The 21,687-nt window shown below is 40.4% G+C and overlaps 1 protein-coding gene across 4 annotated transcripts; it reads left to right on the top strand.

Moving 5' to 3' along the window:
- Positions 1-6,258: 6,258 nt before the first annotated feature.
- Positions 6,259-21,463, top strand: LOC148020865 (uncharacterized). Of its 4 annotated transcripts, none has more exons than XM_087698658.1 (3): positions 6,259-6,412; positions 7,051-7,718; positions 20,942-21,463. In XM_087698658.1, exons 2-3 carry the CDS (start codon positions 7,161-7,163, stop codon positions 21,158-21,160), a joined length of 777 nt encoding a protein of 258 aa, XP_087554784.1. In that variant the 5' UTR covers positions 6,259-6,412; positions 7,051-7,160; the 3' UTR covers positions 21,161-21,463. The 4 variants fall into 4 exon arrangements, with proteins under 4 accessions (XP_087554784.1, XP_087554785.1, XP_087554786.1 ...); XM_087698659.1 differs by having other exon boundaries at positions 6,365-6,508; XM_087698660.1 differs by lacking the exon at positions 6,259-6,412 and adding an exon at positions 6,427-6,563.
- Positions 21,464-21,687: the final 224 nt, after the last annotated feature.

The following is a 21,687-nucleotide window of genomic DNA, read 5'->3' as shown; positions in this document are numbered from 1 at the left end:
TGAGATTTTACCTTATGGGTAGGGGAATCGAGTTACACTCTCCCCCGTCTCTCTCACTCTCTTTGAACCAAGTGCGATGTTAACCTCACTCTTGCCTTTGATTGATTACAAAGTGGTCTTTCTTAGGTGGGCGTTGACTTGTCCACAATTCCCATGTTCAACTAAGTCCAAGGTTTCCCATGGGGAGACAGGATGGTGATGTGCATGGATATGAATTTCAGTCGACTACTAGAGGACTCCTCCGGGTTTGTTGGAGGAGGAACCTCACACTAGGTCTATGCACGATGGCATGCGAACCAAAACCTTGTTAGCCTTTTGTCAAGAACCATTTTATCTATCTCATCAAAAGCTATCTAATATTATTTATTAGACCATTCTAGGAGGAGCAATTCAAGATAGTTTGCCAACTCAAGTGCTAAGTTTGTTGGTTGTAGCTAAGAAGGTTGTATAGCAGTGCTACTGCTAGGACCTACTTCTGTTGGTGGTGTTGTCTTCCATACAAATTTCTCTTCTTCTAAATCTACTCCTACTTGTTTATTGTAGCATTTGTAGGACATATATTCTTTGAATATCATACAAAATAGAATCTAGTTCCTGTTTGGTCTACTCATCTACTTTAGCCTTGCCTTTCAGATTGTTTTCAATCACAAAATGCACATTGAGAGTTCCTTATGTGGGTGATGAAAGCAAAGTAGACCAGCCTTTAGTCAGAGAACATTGACCAGTCTACTTCAGAGGTTGTGGGCACAAGACATTGTGTAGAGGAAGAAGCTGAAGATGATACACTTGAGGATACAACATGAATAGAATCTTGTGGCTTGTTCTGTTGTTGGCAAAGTTGCAGTAAGGCTAGGTGGGTCTAGTTTATAGCTTGTATTTTCTAATAACTAAGGTGCAGAATCTTGCAGTCTTAAGTAAGGAGCCACCTTCAATACATGATTATCATATTCAAACTCCTAAATAACATTGATTATAGACACACTGGTTTTTTCTATGAGTTTTTTATAGTGTAGACAAATACCTTCAAAGATCTTGGGATGTGAACAAGGTTGAGGAAAAAACTTCAATGTACTAGCTTGTTGGGATGGAGAGACTTTCTACTCAGGTTGATGGGTGGCAGTAATTTTGGGAGGTTCTTCTTTGGTCTCTCTTTGTGGTAGATGTAGAGTCTTGCCTTTGATGTTGCACATTGAAATCACCTTGGGTGGTAACAACTCCTTCTTGTAGAGAGAAGAAATATCCAACTGCCATTCTTGGGGTAGCTTGATTTCAGACCAATTGACATACTTAGGGAGGAATCTTTGAGGCTCTCATATGATTTCATAATGATAGTTTGCCCTTGATCTTTGGAGGAATTAGTGCCTTCCAACACTCTTGCTATCGCTAAAGACATGCAGCGAAATATTATTCTGTACTGTATAGCCAGATGTGTAAAGGATGCCTTCATGTTGAGTCCTATAGTACGAATATGAAGCATTAGAAGCTTAGAACATAACTAAAAAAATATCGAACCATTGGATGGGACATTGCTGCTCTCCTACCATCATGTCCATGAGTTCTAAATGTCTTGTGTCTAATATAACAACCATGCAATACACATTTAACCCTCTTCGAAATAGTGGGATTATGCCCATAGCAATATATCCTATATGCAAGTATGGATATGCATTTTTTGTTTTTTGTTTCTAACTTTTATGGAGAACCAGGGAAAGAAGATTGACATGCTGATCTTTTGCTAAAGTATCATGTATAGTAAGAATACCCTTATCTTTGACATAAATAGGAGAAGACTTGAACTTAAATAAATGATTTTTGCCATAAATATGTGCAACACCTATGTCAGGTAGAATCCATTTGGCACTCAGATCTACCTCATCTACAATGATAGTGGAATTTCAAAGAGACTTGTAACGCTCAAAGAGAGTTTTAAAAGCAACACCAAATGTGTCATGCATCATTCCATGATAGACCATGAGGAAATATTGGACTTGAATAGAGAATTTGACACTCATTCCAATGGCTTTTACCCTCACACATAGGAGACACCTTACATAGACTACTAGAGCTAACCTCAAGCATCGCTAACAACCTTTGGCTCTCTAAATACAAATGTATGATTGAATGGTTACTCTGTTAACCAATCACCAACATACATAGCGGACACAACAAAAGATGAAGAGCACACTGAGCATGCACACAGTAGAGAGGCATTGAGTGAAAAGGAAGACTCAATGAGTATATTAAGAGGTGCTTGATACAATAGGATATGAGAGTTGAGCTTAGGTCCTGATACAAGGAGTGAATGAGTTGGGTATTTATTACAGTCTAAGGGAGGTGTCAATGATACAAGTGAGTGGGAAGAGAATCCCTTTTTGTGAGTGGGCATCTTATAGCATGAAAAGTATGCTAGTGGAATGGTGTATCAAAGGCGTGTGCATCTTACAAAGAGGAAAAGGTAAGAGTGTCTTTGTAGTGGCTATAGAATAAGGAGGTTGACAGGAAAGTAAATCGACCAAAATATTCTCTTTGCCGAGCACATGTTCAAACTTGACATCAAGGGCATCAAAGAAAAGGGACCACTAGAGTAGCCTTTTATTCTCGATTATGTTGGGTGCCTTTTTGGTGAGATAGCCTTGCGCATGTTGGAGATCTGTGTGGACCACAAATGGCACAAATTCAATAAAATTTCTAAAGGCTTTAATGGCCTTAATGATAAATGTTTTCCTGTATAAGTTTGTGCTTCCTCCCATAAGAGTACACCCCATCCTACACTAGAAGCATTTGTCAAAAGTATAAGAGGGAGCCCAGTGGGAAGGTGTAAAGGTGGCAGATGCTGAATGATAGCCTTGATTTGTTGGAGTGCCAAAGTGTGCATTGGTTTTCATGTGAATTAGCCTTTGTGGAGGAGAGGATAAAGATCCTTGGTGTATAGGGCTAGATTTGGTGTAGAGGAGTTTGTCCAATTCAAACACTCTAAGAGTTACTGTGATTGTTTTTGAGATGTTGATTCTAAAGGAAATTCTAGAAATTTTTTGAGTACATGATCTTGGAGATCAATCATTCCATGATGAATTTTGAGGCCAAGGAATTCCACTTCAGTAGTAAAGAGGATTGATTCAGTAGGCGAGAGTACCATCCTTGCTTGGTCTACTGCCTCAACAAACTAATGAAGATGCTTAATGTGCTCTGTAATAGTTTCTAAAAACACAAGGATGTCATCAATGTAAACAAGGCAAAATGAAAATTTAGAGAGAACCATATTAGTCCATCCCTAAAAATAGGTAGGAGCTAGTTTGATGCTAAAAGGTAACATTGTCCATTGATAGTGTCCATGTGGCACACAAAAAGCTTATTTGTACCTGTCTTCTAGTTTGAGAGGAAGTTGCCAAAAACCTGATTTAAGATCAAACTTGCTAAGAATTTTAGCCTTTTTAATACGTTTGATCAATACATCTTTTAAAGGGATTGGATGCCCATGGCCAATCAACTATTTTTTAATGACTAATATTTTCTTATCACACTTCTGTTCAAGGTGTTTATTGACATAAAACACTTGGTAGGACGAAGGAGAAGTTATAGGCTCAATCAATCCTTTATCTAATAAAGATTGGATTTCTTACTTGCATAATTTCATGTCATCTTCTCTCATCCCTTTATGAACAGCTTTAGTGGAAATGGCATTGTCTTGCAATAGTGGAAGCCCAATTGCATATTGGGTCATTTTCTTTGTGAACATGACGGGGTCATCATGCATATATGGCTGTAAAGTAGCTTTGATTGTAACAATAGCATCAGCATGCTTCATCATCTCTTGCTTCAACCATTACTCTGTGTCATGGATCTTTTGTTGTGGGGCCATTTCTATAAGGGAGTAAATACTTCAACCAAATTTGGATAGCAGAGGAATGTCTAATTTTTGGTCTAAATAAGAGACAATAAAGTAATCTTGCCAAAATGTATAGGGCATCGAATGTTGAAGGATATTTGTCCATAACAAAAGATCATATCTCATTTGCTTCATTAGTTGAACTCCTATTGGGACTTTGATTTGACCTAGATATAAATATGCTTGTGTGATATGAGTAAAGTTCACCCTTTTGTTATTAGATAATTCTACGACAATAGGATTGGTCGCCTGCATACAGTCTAGGGCAAAGAGCTCAAAAGGAGCGATAGTCAAACTTGAACCTGTATCGATGAGTGCATCCAAATACATGCTGCATATTCCTGCACTTTTAAGTTTGACACAGATACTAGGAATTGGCCTAGCATTTATTAATGCATTCACCTTATGCTTGTTTGCAATCAATTTGATTTGATTGATTGGCTTTGGCATACCTTCTTTAGGTGAAGAAGTCGTAGGCACAGTTGAAGTCAATTTTGCTAGGATCTCTGTAGAAGTTAGAGCAATTAATTTTTGTGCTCGAAGTGTTTGTTTCAACACTTTACATAGAGAATGTAGCTCTTGTTGCATCTGTTGGAAAGCATGAACCATGGCATCACTTTCGCCATGAATATTAGAATAAGTTTTATGTAACTCTTGTATGAATTGAGTTACAGTCTTGGGTTGATGGATTTGTTCTAGATTATGAGGAACAAAGAGATTTGCTTTCTTCATAGTGTTCGAGCTTATCATACCTTGCTTTGGTAGATCATGAGAATTCTTGAAGAATTCTTCTCTAATCTTTTCCTTGTCTTTCTTCTTGCTAGAAGATTCTTTAGTACTTGTGCTAACACTTTTGTCTGTGTCATCCTCATCTTCAGAGTGTGGTTTCTTTTTCTTTTATGTTTGCTTTTTGCAAAAGAAGAGGATGGCATGCATTTTTCTTTACCAGTCTGAGAAAAATAGCGGGGTATAGAGTGAGCATTTACCGAAGTAAAGACTGTTGGAGAAGATGATGCTGTCAGTGTGGACTCCTCTTGCTCAAATTCAGGAAGAGATGTTTGACTAGACTGACTTTGGAAACTTTCATCATCTGAATCACAAGATTAATTCCAGTCAGGCAATATACTTTCAGTTTCACTAGTATTAGTTGATTGAGAATCGTAGGAAGATGTTTCATTGATTTTTGACTCGTAGTCAAAAGAATCCGATGCAAATGTGGATACTGTAGAGTAGTCAGAGGAATCATCAGAAAACAAATAATGTGCATTTGCTTTGGCTTTCTCTTTTCCTGTATTACTAGAGTGTTCCTTGCCTTTGGAGGGACATTTGTTGGCTAGATGTCGTGTGCTTCCACAAATGTAACATTTTAATCCTTTGTGATTAGAATGTTTTACCTTTGATGATTCTTGTTTGTTGGAAGACATGTGAGAATAGGAATGCCTATTTCTTCTATGATGATGTCAGCGAGATCTTCTATGTTGATGGTCTCTTCAACTATGTGATCTATATGTTGCAGACTTCTTGTTGTTGTAAGAACACCATTTAGACCATGGTGTACATGAGCACTTGTCACAACCAAAGTCTTCTTCATATTTAGTTGCAGTTTTACACACATCAGTTGGGAATTTTTGTTGTAAAATAGTAAGCTTTTGCTGTTGACATACCTCTTTGACAATTTGTTCGATGGTTTGGATAATTTGACCCGCACTATCTGTAAAATCTATTTTCTCATGTTTCATTTTTTGCTTACAATAAAAAGGAATGGGTCCAGGGAAGAAAGAACAGACCAAATGTTTTTTCATACTATTATCATGTGCACCAAGTCCTTCATAAAGAAGGTCACACATGTAAATAAGATACTCTTTGTATTGTCTTAGGTCACATAATTTAGATTTGAAAAAGGCTTCTCAAGCCTCTACTACATCATCCAACTTGTTTCCAACAAGCTCTCCTAGTAATAATTCAAAGAAGATTTGTACAGGAAGGATCTGGTGACCACCAACAAAGCCATGGGTCATGGCATTGAGGATATCTACTCTATTTGTAGTAGTCTTTTCCAACATTTTTTGGCCTACGTATGCAGATATCATATAGATCAAGAGTGTGATCTCTTCAAGGGTTTTCCCATGAGTTGAAAAGATTGGAAAGCTTCTAACCTTTTCTAGTACACCTATTTTATTGTAAAACTTTGTGTGAGAAACTTTGTCTTTGTGTGTTCCATGAACATTGAGATTATATATATATATATATATATATATATATATATATATATATAGGGCTGCCACATGGAAGAAACAAAACAACAATTTGTATTTTTCCATATTTCCACATGGGCTCCCCCTGAACGAGAAAAACAGGTATTTTTCTCATTAGGCCATGTGGCTAAAAAAGAAAAAACCGTGTTCGAAATTGAATTTATCTGGGTAGGTAGTATTTTTTTCTCACGCGTGCAGCGCTTTTCCTTTCCTCTGCCGCACACTGGGCATTGCTTGGCTGCTCAGAGGATCCGAAGCTTGACCGAGAAGGGTACGCTTCGTTCTCGCCATTACCTGTTTCTTCCCTGTCTATTCCCTTGTCTTTCGTTGTGATCTTCAGAGGAAGATCGAGGAGAGCACAGCACAGGTTCATCCTCGATGTGCTGGGTTAGCTCGTCATAATCGTTTCAATGTCTGTTAATGTATTTTTTGCTCTCGCCTAAAACCCTCAACTAGATCACAACAGATGAGTTAAATGCATCACTGTGTTCTTGTTTCCTTGCATGGGCTCTAGTCGTCGTTGCACTCTGTTGCTGCTTGCTAGGCCTTCTCTTGACGCGTTATTGTCAATACAGTTAATGTCGTCATCACCATCCTTAGTTTTCTTGTTCGAATTATCTGCCCTGTTTTTTGATTACTGTATAATACAGTCAATGCCATCATCTTCATTAGTTTTCATGTTCAAATTATCTGCCTGTCTTTGAATACTCGATGCCATCCTCACCATTAGTTTTCACGTCCAAATGATCTACCCTGTTCAGTGTTCCTCTGTATTCAAATGATAAATCTCTGAATGCTGCACCCTTGCTATTTTTTACCTGGCTCAATGTATGGTAAAGTTATTGGCAGAGTCAGGCTTTTGTATCAATCTATGTTTGGCTCCTTCATCCGTACTGTACTTTTTTGCAGGTTTCTGGGGTTTCAATCTGTAGCTTCATAGTCGATCTTTCGTAGCAAAGCAGCAAAAGTTGGCAGCTTGCTAGAGAGACTTTTCTGGGACAAGAGCTTTCATCTACACCATGTCTGGCCTTTCTTTGGCGGTGGGCCCCCGGGAAGGCCATCAAGTTGAAGCAGCTCCCACTGGATTGATGAGCTCCATTAGGACTATTGAGCTGCAGTTGGTGGCTTTCATTGTTGTATTCTCTGCCAGTGGCTTGGTACCCCTTGTGGATCTCGTCTTTCCCATATTTGTGACAAGCTATTTGTACATCCTTTCACGATTTGTCTTCCCTAGTTATCAAAAAGAAGGGGCTCGGATGGAGGTATTTCGTGGGAGCCGGAATTTCCAGCTTTATGTCATGTTGGGTACAGGGATTGGACTCTTTCTTCCACTGGCATATGTGCTTGGAGGTTTTGCCAGAGGTGATCAGCAAGCAGTGAGAGCATGCACACCACATCTCTTTCTTCTTTCTGCTCAGATATTAACCGAGAACCTTGTAAGCAATTTGAGCGTCTGGTCCCCTCCTGTACGTGCGTTTTTAGCTGCCATATATACAGCCCGCCGAATTTTCTCTTTGGCGGATTGGGTCGCGGTTGTTTTCTCTAACACAACGCTACCTGAAGATCCAAGATTCAAGGTGAGCCAACCCAAATTCTACACCCAAAAAAAGGAAAAAAAGTTTTGAAACGCAGAATGATCCAAGGTTTTATTCTCGTACTTTAAGTCATGGTATGCAAGTAGCATACGTGTATGTATGTATGAATCTATAATCTATGTATATGTATATATGCTGTAGAAATATGTGGTATTTTACAAAATGAAAAGTCAATAAACAAGGTTTTAGGTGCAAAATAGGTGTCTACACACGTTTGCTCATCCTGTGCAGAATGAAATTATGCAATAACACTTATAGAAACACAGTCTTGCATAGGTGGAAGTCGTCTATCAGGTGTCTTTGCATTGCTTCTTATGTTTGATCCATTGCTTCTCACCAATAACTCTCTACGTTTGCAAAATATCGTGTAGGAAAAGGCTTGAGTATCTATGGTCTATGTAGTCCATCACCTTGGAAAGAGACCCAAAATTTTCATGGAAGAGACAATTACATCTCCACTTATCTCAAGACACAAGGCAATGATGTATACAACGATCCTTCGTCTTATGTGCCATGTGGCATAAGAAGTGTATGTGTTGTGCTTATGGAAATCTCTATGGGCCATGTCTTTTCGTCTTAAATTTTTTACTATCATATTGTAGAGAACAAGGACCTTGAGCACAATGTGTGTTTTACAACTAGCCTGTTTCCCTTCTCGTTGCTGTAGTGTGAACATGCTCTAGCACATGGGCACTTTTCACCTTTAGGTTGGGAATGGCTTTCCCCTTGTGTGATCACCTTCTTAGGTATTGGAGCTTTTGCACTTCAGGGTTTGAACTTTTATTAATTTTATTATTCAATCAATCAATCGAGACTTCCAAAAACTCCCTCTCTCATGTGTACTATTTTGTGGGTGGGCTTGCACTCTCAATAGAGATATAATCACCATTCAATGAGTAGATATGGTTTATATTTTCTTCTTTTGTGTACATGTTTTGTAAAGAAACACTCGATCATAGAAGATGAATAGAAAGTGTATGACAAAACACAATGATAGAATAATAGATTTCAAAGGTGAAGAGTAACTCAAAATGAAAGAAAAATGAATGCTGAAAGCATACTATGAAAGAGTGAATATGACCACCTCAAACCTCCTCGGAGTGGATTAGGGTAGAGATGAATTGGAGTGTGTTGTGCTCTAAATGGATCCCGAATCAAAGTAGGCAGCTTTTGGCAAAGTTACCAGTTGTTGTGAATGGTTGAATACAGCAATGCAGCTTGCTTTGTCCCAAAAACACAGGGCTGATCTTGATGTAGACTAATTTGACAAAGTTTGCAGTAGTTCCTAGACATTGGGCAAATGATAGCTCCTAGATCAAGTGTAGGTTTTGGATGGCAGTTGTAGGCGGCAAATGTCGGTTGCAGATGTGCATGCGACAAGCTATAGGATGACGACAACAACTATATGGGTGGGTTGTGCAGAAAACATAGCAATAAATGATGTTGCTTGGTTGCAGATAGCTTCAAAAAGACTAGAAAGTGGTCATGTGCGAGGAGCAATAGAGAGAGGGTCTAACCCATGGTAACCATGAAATAGGTTTCACTATGCAATGTTTCACTTGTTTTACTCCAAGAGAAAAGGACAATGCCTATTGAAATGTTGGTGAACATATTCATCATAACTCATTTCATGTGGTGTTTCACTTAGTACATTTTTGTGACTTGATCAAGATGAAGACTTCTCTCTTGGAGTCGATACTTGTACAAATCTCTATGTGATTGTTGTAATAAAGATTAAAATTTATCTTTCTTGGGTTTTGTTATCTTTTGTTGAGTTGTGCATTAGGATTGTGCGCCTTACATCGAAGCTGTTGAGGATGCATTTCACTTTGCATGACCACAAGACCTAGTCGGAGCTATCCAACTTTTCTTTTTAGAAGTTGAAATGTGAGATACGTAGAGTGAGGGACCTTGGTGCAATCGAGGGTAAAAATAGGAAGAGATGGTGGATGGGAGTGAGCCCTGTCATAGTCCGAATCATGATTCAATGTCTAATATCTTCAGTCTTTGCAATGATCCTCTCAACCTCCATGATTTTGTTAGTCTTTAGGTTGATTCTCTCCATTTAGGTGGGACATAAGGCTGGTCATTAGAATTTGATTGTTGCATTGCCAGTCTTCATGGTCTTCGCCTGATGATCCATCCTATCTTGCCAATTGTATAGGTCAACCACGATGAATGTCCTTTAATTACTTGCAAAAGTTCACAAGACAGCACAAAAAGGTGTTGCATTTCGATGTTGGGGGCTTTGAAAGGGTGAGTGACTTGCTACAAAAGTGGCATTTGGTGGGTAATCAATTGTAGAAGGGTCTTCAAGGCTAGAGAAGGAAACTCGTACACTTGAGAGTAGTGTTTTTTGGTTTCCTAGTGGCAACAAGGTCTTCTAGACTGAAAACACGGCTTTTGGGAGTAAATAGTAGCCCTTTGTGAAGGTCTGCTCTTTATGGCAGCTCCATTTTCTCTTGTTGGCAATCATGTTGTGTGAGAGTTACACAGTAGATGCCCCAAACAATGTAGTGTACTTGACAATTATAATAATTACTTATTTCTTAGCCTTAACATTGCAAGAAAATGAAGAACAACGAATACTTGAAGTTGGACATGTTAATTATTTAGAATATTATAGTTATGGATGAAACCAACCTTCCTTCTCAGAGAGGGTGGTGAAATCTTGATCAAGCACTTAATTACAACAATTAATAAATCAACAGAACTGAAATGCATACTTTACCATAATAATCTTGGACATTGGACACCTTGTTGGCTCCAAAATTGATACCCCTTGCGGTATTTCTACAACTTGTATTGCATTAGATGGAGTACACATTGAGATATCTTTATCGCCTTTGCTGATCCAAAAGTCCCTTGCTGTCATAAATGGTTAGCAAGCCAATTGGGCAAATTTCCCCTTGATCTTCACCCAGGACTTGTACAAATTGGATCACAAATTGACCAAATGTTGTCCAAAATCAAATGGGATGGGTTGACATTTGAAATCCTTGGCAATTCCTTAAATTCCAACTACTAATTTCAGTGTAGAATGCCGCTTATCTATTGGCACGAGTCCCAAGGTGATTGTTGAACTCTAATTTTTGATGAGAATTAGAGTTAACAGCAGAAATGTCCCTATTGTCCACCAAATTTGACTGAGAACACCTTCAATTGGCCAAGAAATGTTGGGATACTAAGAGAATAAGTTGAAGAAGATGAGAGTGTTGAGAAGAGAGAGAAATCAGAGCTTCCTCGCGGGAAAACCCCCAAATCTGCTTGTTGCTTTGACCTCGACTGCATTAAATGCTATTGCTTGTTGCTTGGAGGAGCTAATTTAATGCAGCCTCCAGTCTCTTGCTATTGTCGCCAGTACTTGGGTACCACAAAACTGCTATTGCTTGCTCCTTGGCACCTCTAGATTGTTGTCGCCTGTTGCCAATGGTCTCCAACTTGTCCAAAATTTGATTAGTAGCTGCTTCCATCTCTCTTCCCCAGCCAAATACAATGAATGAGTCTCTATAGTTCCCAAATAGCCTTCTCCCCCATTTCATGGACATTTTTGCCAAGTGATAGCCTTCTAATTTTATTTTCTAGCAATTTCCAGTCAATTACTTAATTTTAAGAATTAATTAATTCTGAAAATTAATTTCAGCCCTTCTGATCTTTCCCAAAATTAATTGTGTCCATCCACAATTTAATTGGCTAGGCCATTTGCAACCCCAAGTGGTCCCCACCCTTAATCGACCCTTAGACAAGCATTAATAAATTAATTAATGCCTAGTTCCTAGTGTCACCATTGACACTTAATGGTCCTAGGGTCAAAACAACCACTAATGACATCCAAGACCAAGTTGGCATAACTTGTAATAACTTTTGCCTTTGATACCCACAGCTTCCCTGGGGACTTGGACGTGTTATCATGAAATAATTTCTATGTGCATCACATGTGCCTTACAACATTGCACATTTGATTATTAAATTAATCAAATGTTACTAGCAAGAGCAAAGCATCTAAAAAATTTCATGTTCCTGTGGCAATGGAGGCAAGTTGAGGATTGAAGATGGGCAACCTGGCTCAAATGAATATATTTTTGCTCAATCCCAAGTCCCTTGGAGTTGAACGCAGTTATAATCAACTTGAGAGTGTGAAATCATGGAAAGGATGTATGCATGCACACATGCATCACATGCATATACTTACTACATAATAAAACAATTGATTTCTTTACAACTAAGAGTAGAAAGAGATGAGAAATTATTATTTCTTTATGGTTGAACAATAGGACGTTGACGTGTCTTTTTTCTTGATCTTGAAGTGGAAGAAGAGCTCGAAAAAGAGGTGTTGTTATGACTCTTTAGGCATGTTGTCGTGTAAAAAAGCAAGGAGAGGAGAGAGAAATTGAGAGATTTGGTGATGGAATGAAATTTGGATGACGGTGTGAGAGGTGCAATGGAAAGAGAAAAGTGAACATAGAGAGGAGACAAAGAGAACGCAAGAGAGAAGGAACAATGTGATTGCAATGGTTGAAGGTACGAGGTTGCAACAGTTAGCCCCAACACGTAGCTCTATGTGTCAGCGCGGGCGCTAGACGGTGGTAGTAGGGGAATGAGAGAATGTGAAGGGCTGGCTGATCACGAAGGATCAATGATAATGGATAATGAAAGTGGGAGGATGGACTGCCTATGTACAGGCAAAAAAGAGGCAGAAAATGGCAAAAAAGAAATGCACTAATGCTCCCTCCATCTGAAGTGTCTAAAACACATAAAATGACAGACAAATACAATGTCAAAGCTCTTAATGTTTTTGTTAGACTTAGATTAATGAGGCTCACAGGCAAGAGATGACCACACAAGACATACATGACTGTTAACACCCCCTCTTAGATCTTGGATGTGGTGGAAGGCCAAAGGGAGTGTAGATCGGTGGGTGGTAGGAAGAGTGTCAATGCCGTTGAAGTCCATTGATGAAGAAGCCAACCAAAGAGAAAAATCCCCTTTCCATAGAAAAATCGGATCAAACAAAGAGCCATCAAAGGGCAATGGAAACGGACAGGCCTTGAACAGATCACTCTTGAAACTCCAATTGGGGATGGGCGAGTCAAGCCTTAAACCCAACTATGAGATGATAGTAAGGAACTCTCGAAGGTGCTATATGTTGCATAGAAACAATAGGGACCAAGGGCCAAGCGGCAGAGGATGGTAGGTTGATGACAAGGAAAAGAGGTCACCGCATAAAGGAAAGGCCCAAAGTAGAGTGGAAACCTTGAAGAAACTCCTCACGATCTTGGGAAGCCTCCTTTGAAACACAAAGGGCAAGGAAATCCACAGCTGCATCACTGATATTATCGACCCCCTTTGAAAGGGATGGGAGATACGAGGGAACCATTAGAGGAGATGGTGGGGGATGGGATGGAACTTGTGGGATAAACAATGCACAATGGGGAATGAGTGTGACAATAGAAAGCTACCTCTGAGGACCTTGCACAATGGAAGGGAAATGGAGCATAGATAAATCCCTCTTGCGAACCTATCACAAAAGTGGTTCCTATAGAAGAATCTTGAACAAATGTCAAAGACGACCGGCTTGGGTGAAGACAACACAAGTTCTAAAGGAGGACTAGAAACTGAGAGGAGAGGGAGGCCCAAGTCTGGAACATGTAGGGCCTCCAAAATGAAGCTCGATGGACGGTTAGAAAATAGAGGCAAGGTCCCAATACCACTAATAGGCATCGAAGAATTGTCACTAGTAGTGACGATACCCTTTGACGGGCGAAGATCTTATAACATATCACCTTGTGGAGTTGTATGACTCAATGCACCACTGTCAATGAGCCAAGGTTGCTCAGGAGACGACAATTGAAGAAGGCTCCTCCACTTGATAGAACACGAACTTGGTGGTAATAGCGGGTTACAAAGTAGAGGTAGACAAAGGTTTCGATGTAGTTCACCCTTCGCTCTTGGACGAAGGCGAGGGTATATCCTCTAGCACTTCTCCTCGGGGTGCAAGGTCTTTCTACAACGAGGATATGTGGGATATTCTCGACGTTTTCCCACAAAATTTGGATCAATTGGAAGACGACTCCAACTTTTTCCTCTACCCTATCTTCTGCTTGGCATGTCCTATACAAGAAAGCCGAATAAGCATGGTCATGTTCACGGGCTCTGCAAGAATCTAGCTCTTTGTGATGCACATCTTGCTCAAGCACGAAGGGGACTAGCTCCTCCCAAGTGTGAGTCTCTCAGCTATGAGAAGTGAGAAGATTGGTGAAGAACACATCATAGGTTGATGATGGAAGATGTGAGAGAATGGTCACAACTAGGTCCTCCGATAAAATGTCCATACCAAGGAATGAACGCTCATCCCAAATCTCCTCCCTCTTGTGGATGTGATCCCTCATTGTAAGGGAATTTGTGAGGGATTCAACCGACCCCATAAAGCTGCCAAATTTGTGGTCACACCAGCGTGAGTATCCATGGTAGGTCGGGGAATAGGGATAGAAACAAAATCCGAAAGATCACAATGGTGGAGGAGGCACTCCATGCTGCATGACCATAGAGGGTAGTTCGTCCCATCCAGCTTGTCGGAGGTGTGGATAGAGAGGGTAGGACTTGTACCTCCTTAGGAGATGCCATCAATGCTAAGTGGGGACTTAAGCCCCTGGAAGAATATAGCAGAAAGAGAGAGAGGATGGTGGTCAGTCCGAATGATCCCGAACCACATGATACCCCATAGCATACACGTCAGCCATAGATGTCCTTCAAGAAATATCTGCAAGAAAATGAAGAAGATGCTACAACTGGGGTGTCGTGTCCTCCACCTGTACAGGGTCTGTCAACCTATTGATCAAAAAAGACTGGTGGAGACGGGGAGTATCCAAGGAAGGAAGCGAGGACTTGATGCATGCTGACTGCAAAAAACAGACTGTAAGCTCTGCAGATGATGATGTCAGTACCCAAAAGTGGTTCCTAGCCCAAAGAAGGGATGGATCCAGTATACCCAGCAATAAAGGGAAGTCTGTTGGCCAGATAAACAGGCCGTCCAGTCCATAAAGGTGCTGCCCAGGTTAGGGAAAGAACCCACAGCAGGTAAATGCAGCAAACGCAGAGGATTGCTTGCATAAATGCAGGTCTGTCAGCCTGGAATGGGGTTGCCTGGTCTGCAGAAGAAAGCACCTGGTCTGAAATGGAATACCCTGCACTAAATGCAGATCTGACTGCTGGAAAACAGGCTGCCCAGGCTGCTTGATGCCATGTAAAGCTGGAGAGTGCCCTGCAGTATCAAAATGCAGATGTGGCTGGGGTTCGGTTGCCTGCAAACAGGCCACCCAGGTCAAGGGGAGATGCCCAGTTCTAAAATGCAAGGATTAACACGTGTCTATCCATCTGAAAATGAGCCAGCTGCACCTGGAATTTGGCCGCCTGCACCAAAAAATAGGCTGCCTAGCCAGTCAGAGGAACGCCCAGCCTGGTAGAAGTCCCCGCCCAGCAATGTATGAGGCAAACTCAAATGTGCTGTCCCCAAAACTGGTCATGAAGATGATTGGAATTGAACAGAGTGCTTCTATTCAAGATCTCTGGCTCCCACACACGGCTTTGATACCATGTGAGAGTGCAATAGAAAGAGGAAAGTGAACATGGAGAGTAGGAGACAAATAGAGAATGTACGAGAGAGAAGGAACAATTTGATTGCAATGGTTGAAGGTACAAGGTTGCAACGGTTAGCCCCAACACACAGTTCTACGCATGAGTGTGGGTGTTAGACGATAGAAGGGGGATGAGCGAGTGAGGGCTGGTTGATCACGAAGGATCAATGATGGATAAGGGATAATGAAAGTAGGAGGGTAGGTCGTCTATATATAGGCAAAAAAGAGGCCAAAAGTGCTAAAAAAGAATTCACTTTAGACACTTTAGATGCACTAATGACAGATAAGCATAATGCTAGAGCTCCTAATGTCCTCATCTCGCTCAGATTGAGGTCCACAAGTAGGAGATGACCACACAAGACACACATGATTGCTAATAGATGGTGGAGATGGTTGAGAACTTTGGGGTTGTCTTTAGTTTCATGTCTTGACGGGAGACAAGTGGTGGGATACTTGGAAGGTTGAGGAACAATTGTCTTGATACTTTGTCTTTTCTTTATGGCCTTTCTTTTTGGGTTGACAATTGTTAAGAAATAGAAATGATCAAATTTAGTAAGAACTGTTTGAGCACAAACTTATTATTTCTAGAATGTTAGCCTCCTTGTGGTTTGATCCTTATGAAACAAAATTTGTTCAGATTTAATACTTGTTTTATTTCTTCAACTTTTGGGGGATCTTTACTAGTGGATTCCTTTGGTTTTGGTCCCATGTAAGACTCATGCAAACTTACACGGAAAGCATTGTATGAGTAGATCTTCGAGCATCACTTGTCATTGTTGTAAATACTATGGTGATATAGGTTTCTAGTAGATCATTGTTGTGGTATGGGACATGGTGATGGTTCTTAAGGGCTTATTGTTCCCTATGATTGTATATTATTTTGTATCTACCACCCATTATCTGAGGGAGGGTGTTAGCGGTGCATGGGTGTTAGACTCTTTGTAAGGCTTTGGATTGGGTGTCTTTATGGGCAATTAGGGAGCCCTTTCATGGCTAGCTCATTTGTCTTGGATTTTGTCCTAGGGCCTATATATAGTGCAATTTCTTGAAACCAGCCTTCCTTCTAGGATAGGGTGGTAAATAACTTGATTAAGCATTAATTACAACATGCATAAATTTTTCTTAAAAAGAAAAAGCAAATGTTACCACTTAATCTTGGACACTAGTCACTTGATGGGCCCTAAAATTGGTGTATCTTGTGGTATTTCTCTAACTTCTATTGCTAAAGGTTGAAGTACACTGAGATCCAGCTTGATCTCCTTCAATATATGATACATCTTACTGTCCATAGCAACCAGCAAGCCTTCAAACCGATTTGCCCCTTGGTTTACTTGGAGATCGGCCTTCAATTTGCTCTTTGGATGACAAATTCCACCCCAACTTAAGGTTGGTTGGTTAGCCTCTTGAAATTCTCTGAAATTTCCAAATTTCAGCTGTTGAGTTTGAAGTACTAGGTCTTAAATTTTGAGCACTCTTCCTAGGGTGGTTGGCAAACCGTAATTTTTGTTGTAAATTGGGGTTTAGCAGTATAATTGATTCCTATGTACCCTCTTGGGATTGAATTTGGCTGAGATCTTGAGGGAAGTTGTGAATTGGTTGAGAGAATAGAGAGAAAACTAGAGAGAGAAATTTCAGAGTTTCATTGCCAAAATTGGTTGAAATTTTACGTTGACTTGCTAGATGGCTGTTTGACTGCAGCCTCCTATCCACAGGAACCCCATATGCAGCTGGCTATTCTTGTGGGCCCAAAATTGCTATCACTTGCTTGTATATAGTCTACAGGGGTTGACAGTTGTCTCCAATGGTCTCTTGATCACCTGGGACAGGTCTTTGACATCCTCCAATGGTTGGGCTGATCACCAATGGCTGGAAAATTGCAGCAAAACTCTCTGTCTCTCTCTCTCTCTCAACCTTCACAATGTTGGAACGAGGCACTCCATTGGCCGCATATAGCCTTTCCCTCACTTGCACATGCAAGTTTTGCCAAGTGGTAGCCTTCTAATTGCATTTTCCAACAACTTTTAGTCCAATCAAATTATTTTTTAAAATGTTAATTTTAAAAATCAATTTAGTTATTAATTCTTGCTCAAAAAATTAACCATACCGGCCAACAATTAAATTGGCTAGGCTACTTTGTCATCCAAGTACTCTTGAGCATTTATTAGCCCTTGAACTTGCATTAATTAATTAATTAATGCCTAGCTTAGAATATCACATCAACGGCTAATAAATGATCTAGGGTAAAATTTGTCACTAGGTACCACCTGGTACTTGACTAACATAATTTGTTATAACTTTTGTCTTTGACACCAAGTGACATCTTAGGGTCCCTTGGTCCACCATTGTAAATAACTAACTTGCACATATGTATTTGCATTTGCACATTTAATCAACAACTTAATCAAATGATAATCAAAGCATCAAAATTTCATGCCCCCATGACACCTCCATTTTGGTTATATTGGATCATATGCATTCACTTGTGATTTGTATTGTGTTATGTATTTACTTGTGTGGTATATCTCATGTATTGTGTTATAGATTCCATATGATTGCTTTCTCATTCATTATTTGAGTTCTTGCATTCTCCCTTTCACTATTCATTCATCTCAGTGTTTAGTAGTTGTGATTGGTTTGTTTCTGCTGTTCATTCTTACACATTTTAAGTTTTACTAAGGTAACCTTTCACTTTACTGAGCATGACAATTGTTTTCAAGTTTGTGGATAGCTTGCATACAATGTCCAAATTCTTTGAAGTGGGCCATGGATTTGGCTACCATCTATGAGAGGTATCCATGAGCATTAAGGTTGATATTTCTATGAAGGCGGCTGCTCAGGAGGAGCAAAAGAACTAAAGGAAGAGAACAAGTGTTTCACGTGTAAGTAGATGAGGCATATTGCTTACAATTGCCCCAAAAAGCCTAACTCGAAGGATGAAACTTCCAAGGCGGAAGTCAAGATTGTGAGGTGGCCTTGACCCTGTTTATCATGGCTTCTACCCTTAAGATAGCACCCTTAGGAGAGGTGAATTTTTCTTCCTTGTGGTATCACGACTCATGATCTTGTGCTTATGCATGTGATGGTTGTGGGCCATCTTGTAGTTTGCTTGGTAGATGGTGGAGCATCTAAGAATTTGATCCAAGAAAGGTTTGTTGAGAAGTATCATCTCCAAATGATACTCACCTGTGTGGCACAAGAAGTGTGGTAGGCTTTTCGACGTAAGAGGAAGACCAAAACTAAGAAATACCACTTAAGGAAGTGGTTGGAGGATGTAGATGTCTAGATAGAAGATTTGGAGGTTTGAGGTGCTTTGAAGGTGCTCCTGTCCTCAACATCGATGTGAGTTTAGGACAGCCATGGCTCTATGATCAAATGGGCTGTGTTGATCATCACTCACACTCATCCTCATTCGGATGGGTTGTGAGGATGACCTTACATGGTTCTGTTGCACCCTTGGTGACTCAAGCTTAGTGAGTGGCAGACTGTAGTTATGTCTCATCTCTAGGCTAAGCGGGAAGTTTGCAAGAGAGGCCATGCTATGATGGTTTGTGTGGGAGCTCAAGAAGGAGTTTGGTTCTTCTTCTTAGGACCGAGAGGTGGATGAGATAGGCTTGTCATTGTTGCAAACAAGTGTTGCTTCATAGGTACACGAAGCGAACACGGAGGAAGGAGTTTTAGTCTTTGCTCAAGTTTACGGGTTACCTCATTCACAAAGTAGTATGGTTGGATGAGTTTGAGTTTGGTGATGACTCTTTGCCTTTGCTTCAGATCTAACAGGAGGCTATGCAAGAACACGGAGGAAGGAGTTTTAGTCTTTGCTCAAGTTTACGTGTTACCTCATTCACAAAGTAGTATGGTTGGATGAGTTTGAGTTTGGTGATGACTCTTTGCCTTTGCTTCAGATCTAACAGGAGGCTATGCAACTAGGGACAGCTGTAGTTCTAATGGTGGAGAATGTAAAGCACTCCGGCGCTACCCACATACTAGTGCCCATCACCGGGCTGGAGATGGGACAGGCGGGGGCAAATAATGTGGCAGGAGAGTTTGTGGACAACTGTCGTGTGCGAGGGGGAGAGTTGCATGGATGTGATGGATGATCATGGTGTGCAGGAAACATAGCCTTTGGGGCAAGTCTGCAATCTCAAAGAAAGAGCATGGCTGTTGCCCAAGCTGTCGACAGTAAATGTTTGATGACATGGCAAATGTATTAAAGTTGGTTGCTTTTCTCTTCAATGTGAGGAACAAAGGAGTTGGGCTATTTTGCGAACAAATAGATCAATTGTCTGCACGTTTCCTCAAAACTTAAATATTTAAGGTGACTGCTGGTGTGACCGAAAGGTATCGTGGTTGTTCATACTGTCAGCAAACACATCTTTTTCCACCCTCTTATTTGTGCCTACTGGGAGGAGCAGCAAAAAGAAGTCTTGCTGGCAAACTGTGGTGTTTAAGAGATTGGTGATCCAACATTTGTGGCAGATCGTGGCTGAAGATGGATTGAGCACGAGCATGTGATGAAGAAGAGCTGGCCTGGATTGGACAGTGAGGCAGCTTCATGGAATTGAAAGTGAACAGTGTTAGTTCATGCTTGGGCTTTTGGAACCAAGACCTGTACAAATCTCCATTAACTGCTGTAATAAAGATTTGAGGATCTCTTCTACCTCTTTTGGTTATCTTTTCTTTTGTCAAGTTGTGCGAATAGGACTTTGTATCTTAGGGCGGACTAGTTTCAGGTGGATTTGGAGGCCAGCCAGATTAGGGTCAAATTTGACATAAGAACAAACCGTCATCAACAAGTATTGTTCTCAAGAGAATATTTCTTCATCAGCTAACCCCAGCTCAGTAACCAATTTCAGACTTTTACCAGAATCAGATCGAGATCTTCATCACCTAGCTTGGCACATTGACTGCTGGTTCTAGGAGATTTGTGTTGATAGTAATGGTCTTCAACAATCTGGACCCTCGCCTTTATCCTTTAGAATCTTGATGTATCTTGGAGATTCAGACTTGTAATACTCTCTAGAGCAGTCTACAAAGGTTTCCAGGGCCAGATGCAGTAGAAACGGCTGGTCGTATGTAACACTTTTGAAAATCTAGAACCTTTGATGGAGTTGTAGTTTGAATCTTAGAGGGCATGGCAGTTTGGGCGCACGCAGCATATGACCTGGAGCATGTGCTGTGGCTGATTGGAGGACATCACAATATGCTAATTGGGTGGCCAGTCTATTAGTGTAACCCTTGCAGAAGAGTATGAGTACAGCCTTGCCTGTTCTTTTTCCTGCTATATTCAGCACTATCTCTATCTCTACCAGCCCTTGTATCTGCATAGTTTTACTTGTGGCATTGGCCTACAATGCTTGTATGGTATTTGCATATAATCTCAGCCTTTATTTGGAGATGCATAGCTGCATTTTCCAGACATATCATATTGTAGTAGCGCGTTAGGGGTTACTTGTGATATTCATATACTTCTCAAATTTGATGGAGCTCAAGTCAACTGTGAGAGAGAGAGAGAGAGAGAGAGAGAGAGAGAGAGAGAGAGTAATGTATGTTTATGGTGCATGTTTGAAGCAGGATCTGGCATGGGCTTGGTTTGGAAGAGGACTTGCTGCAGCCAATTTTGTCTACTTTAATGTGAACATGTTCTGTTTCATCATCCCAAGGTTCATTCCAAGAGCTTTCCAACGGTATCAGGAACAAAAAGCAGCTAACCCTGTTGCTAGTAGTTCTGGTACAGCTGCTCCCTCAGCTGCTCCTGCAAAAAAGGAAGTACCGGATAAGAAAGGGAAGTGACCTTCCATTAGGGTTGAGGAAAGTGAGACATGAGAGACTTCATTGCTTCCTCAAGGTGTAGCTGAAGATTGCAGGCGATCAAACTTTTCAATTCTGAACTTGTACTAGGATCTCCCTTGCACCTTGAAGACATGAAAGTGCTCTTTCAAAGCATCACAGCAGCTTTAATTTCATGTGCATGTAACACTTCAAATCTCTTTCTCACTATTTATAAGGGTCCATGTTTCTAAGTGTATGTAATGCTCAATGTAATGACATGACACAAGCATAAATTAAACATTTGCAAGTTGCTCTTGTTCTAAACTAGATCACTTGAATTGGAGCAGTGAAATGAATTGTTTTGCTACTAGATTCCCAGGTTTCAATTTAGTAGATGATTCAGCTCTTTTCAAGCATTAGTGCTTTACAGGACATGAGATTCAGATTCTAAATGATGGGAGACATGAGTTTTTACTCTTTTCTCTGAAGGGATTGAAACATTGCCTGTGGCAAAAACTATGGACTCTTCTTTGCCATACACTAGTAAA

The sequence above is a fragment of the Lygodium microphyllum genome, chromosome 18 (assembly GCF_053477565.2).
Source record: "Lygodium microphyllum isolate KBCC chromosome 18, Lygodium_microphyllum_v1.1.10, whole genome shotgun sequence".
NCBI lineage: Eukaryota > Viridiplantae > Streptophyta > Polypodiopsida > Schizaeales > Lygodiaceae > Lygodium > Lygodium microphyllum.
The sequence above is the reverse complement of the archived record's forward strand: the minus strand, read 5'-3'. Positions and strand labels throughout refer to the sequence as shown.

What these genes read in the sequence shown, in the direction of transcription:
- LOC148020865 (XM_087698658.1), top strand. Translation starts at nt 7,161, where the DNA reads ATGTCTGGCCTTTCTTTGGCGGTGGGCCCCCGGGAAGGCCATCAAGTT. An exon ending in CTGAAGATCCAAGATTCAAG is followed by an intron (nt 7,719 to 20,941) that starts GTGAGCCAACCC and finishes TGTTTGAAGCAG; the next exon opens with GATCTGGCATGGGCTTGGTT.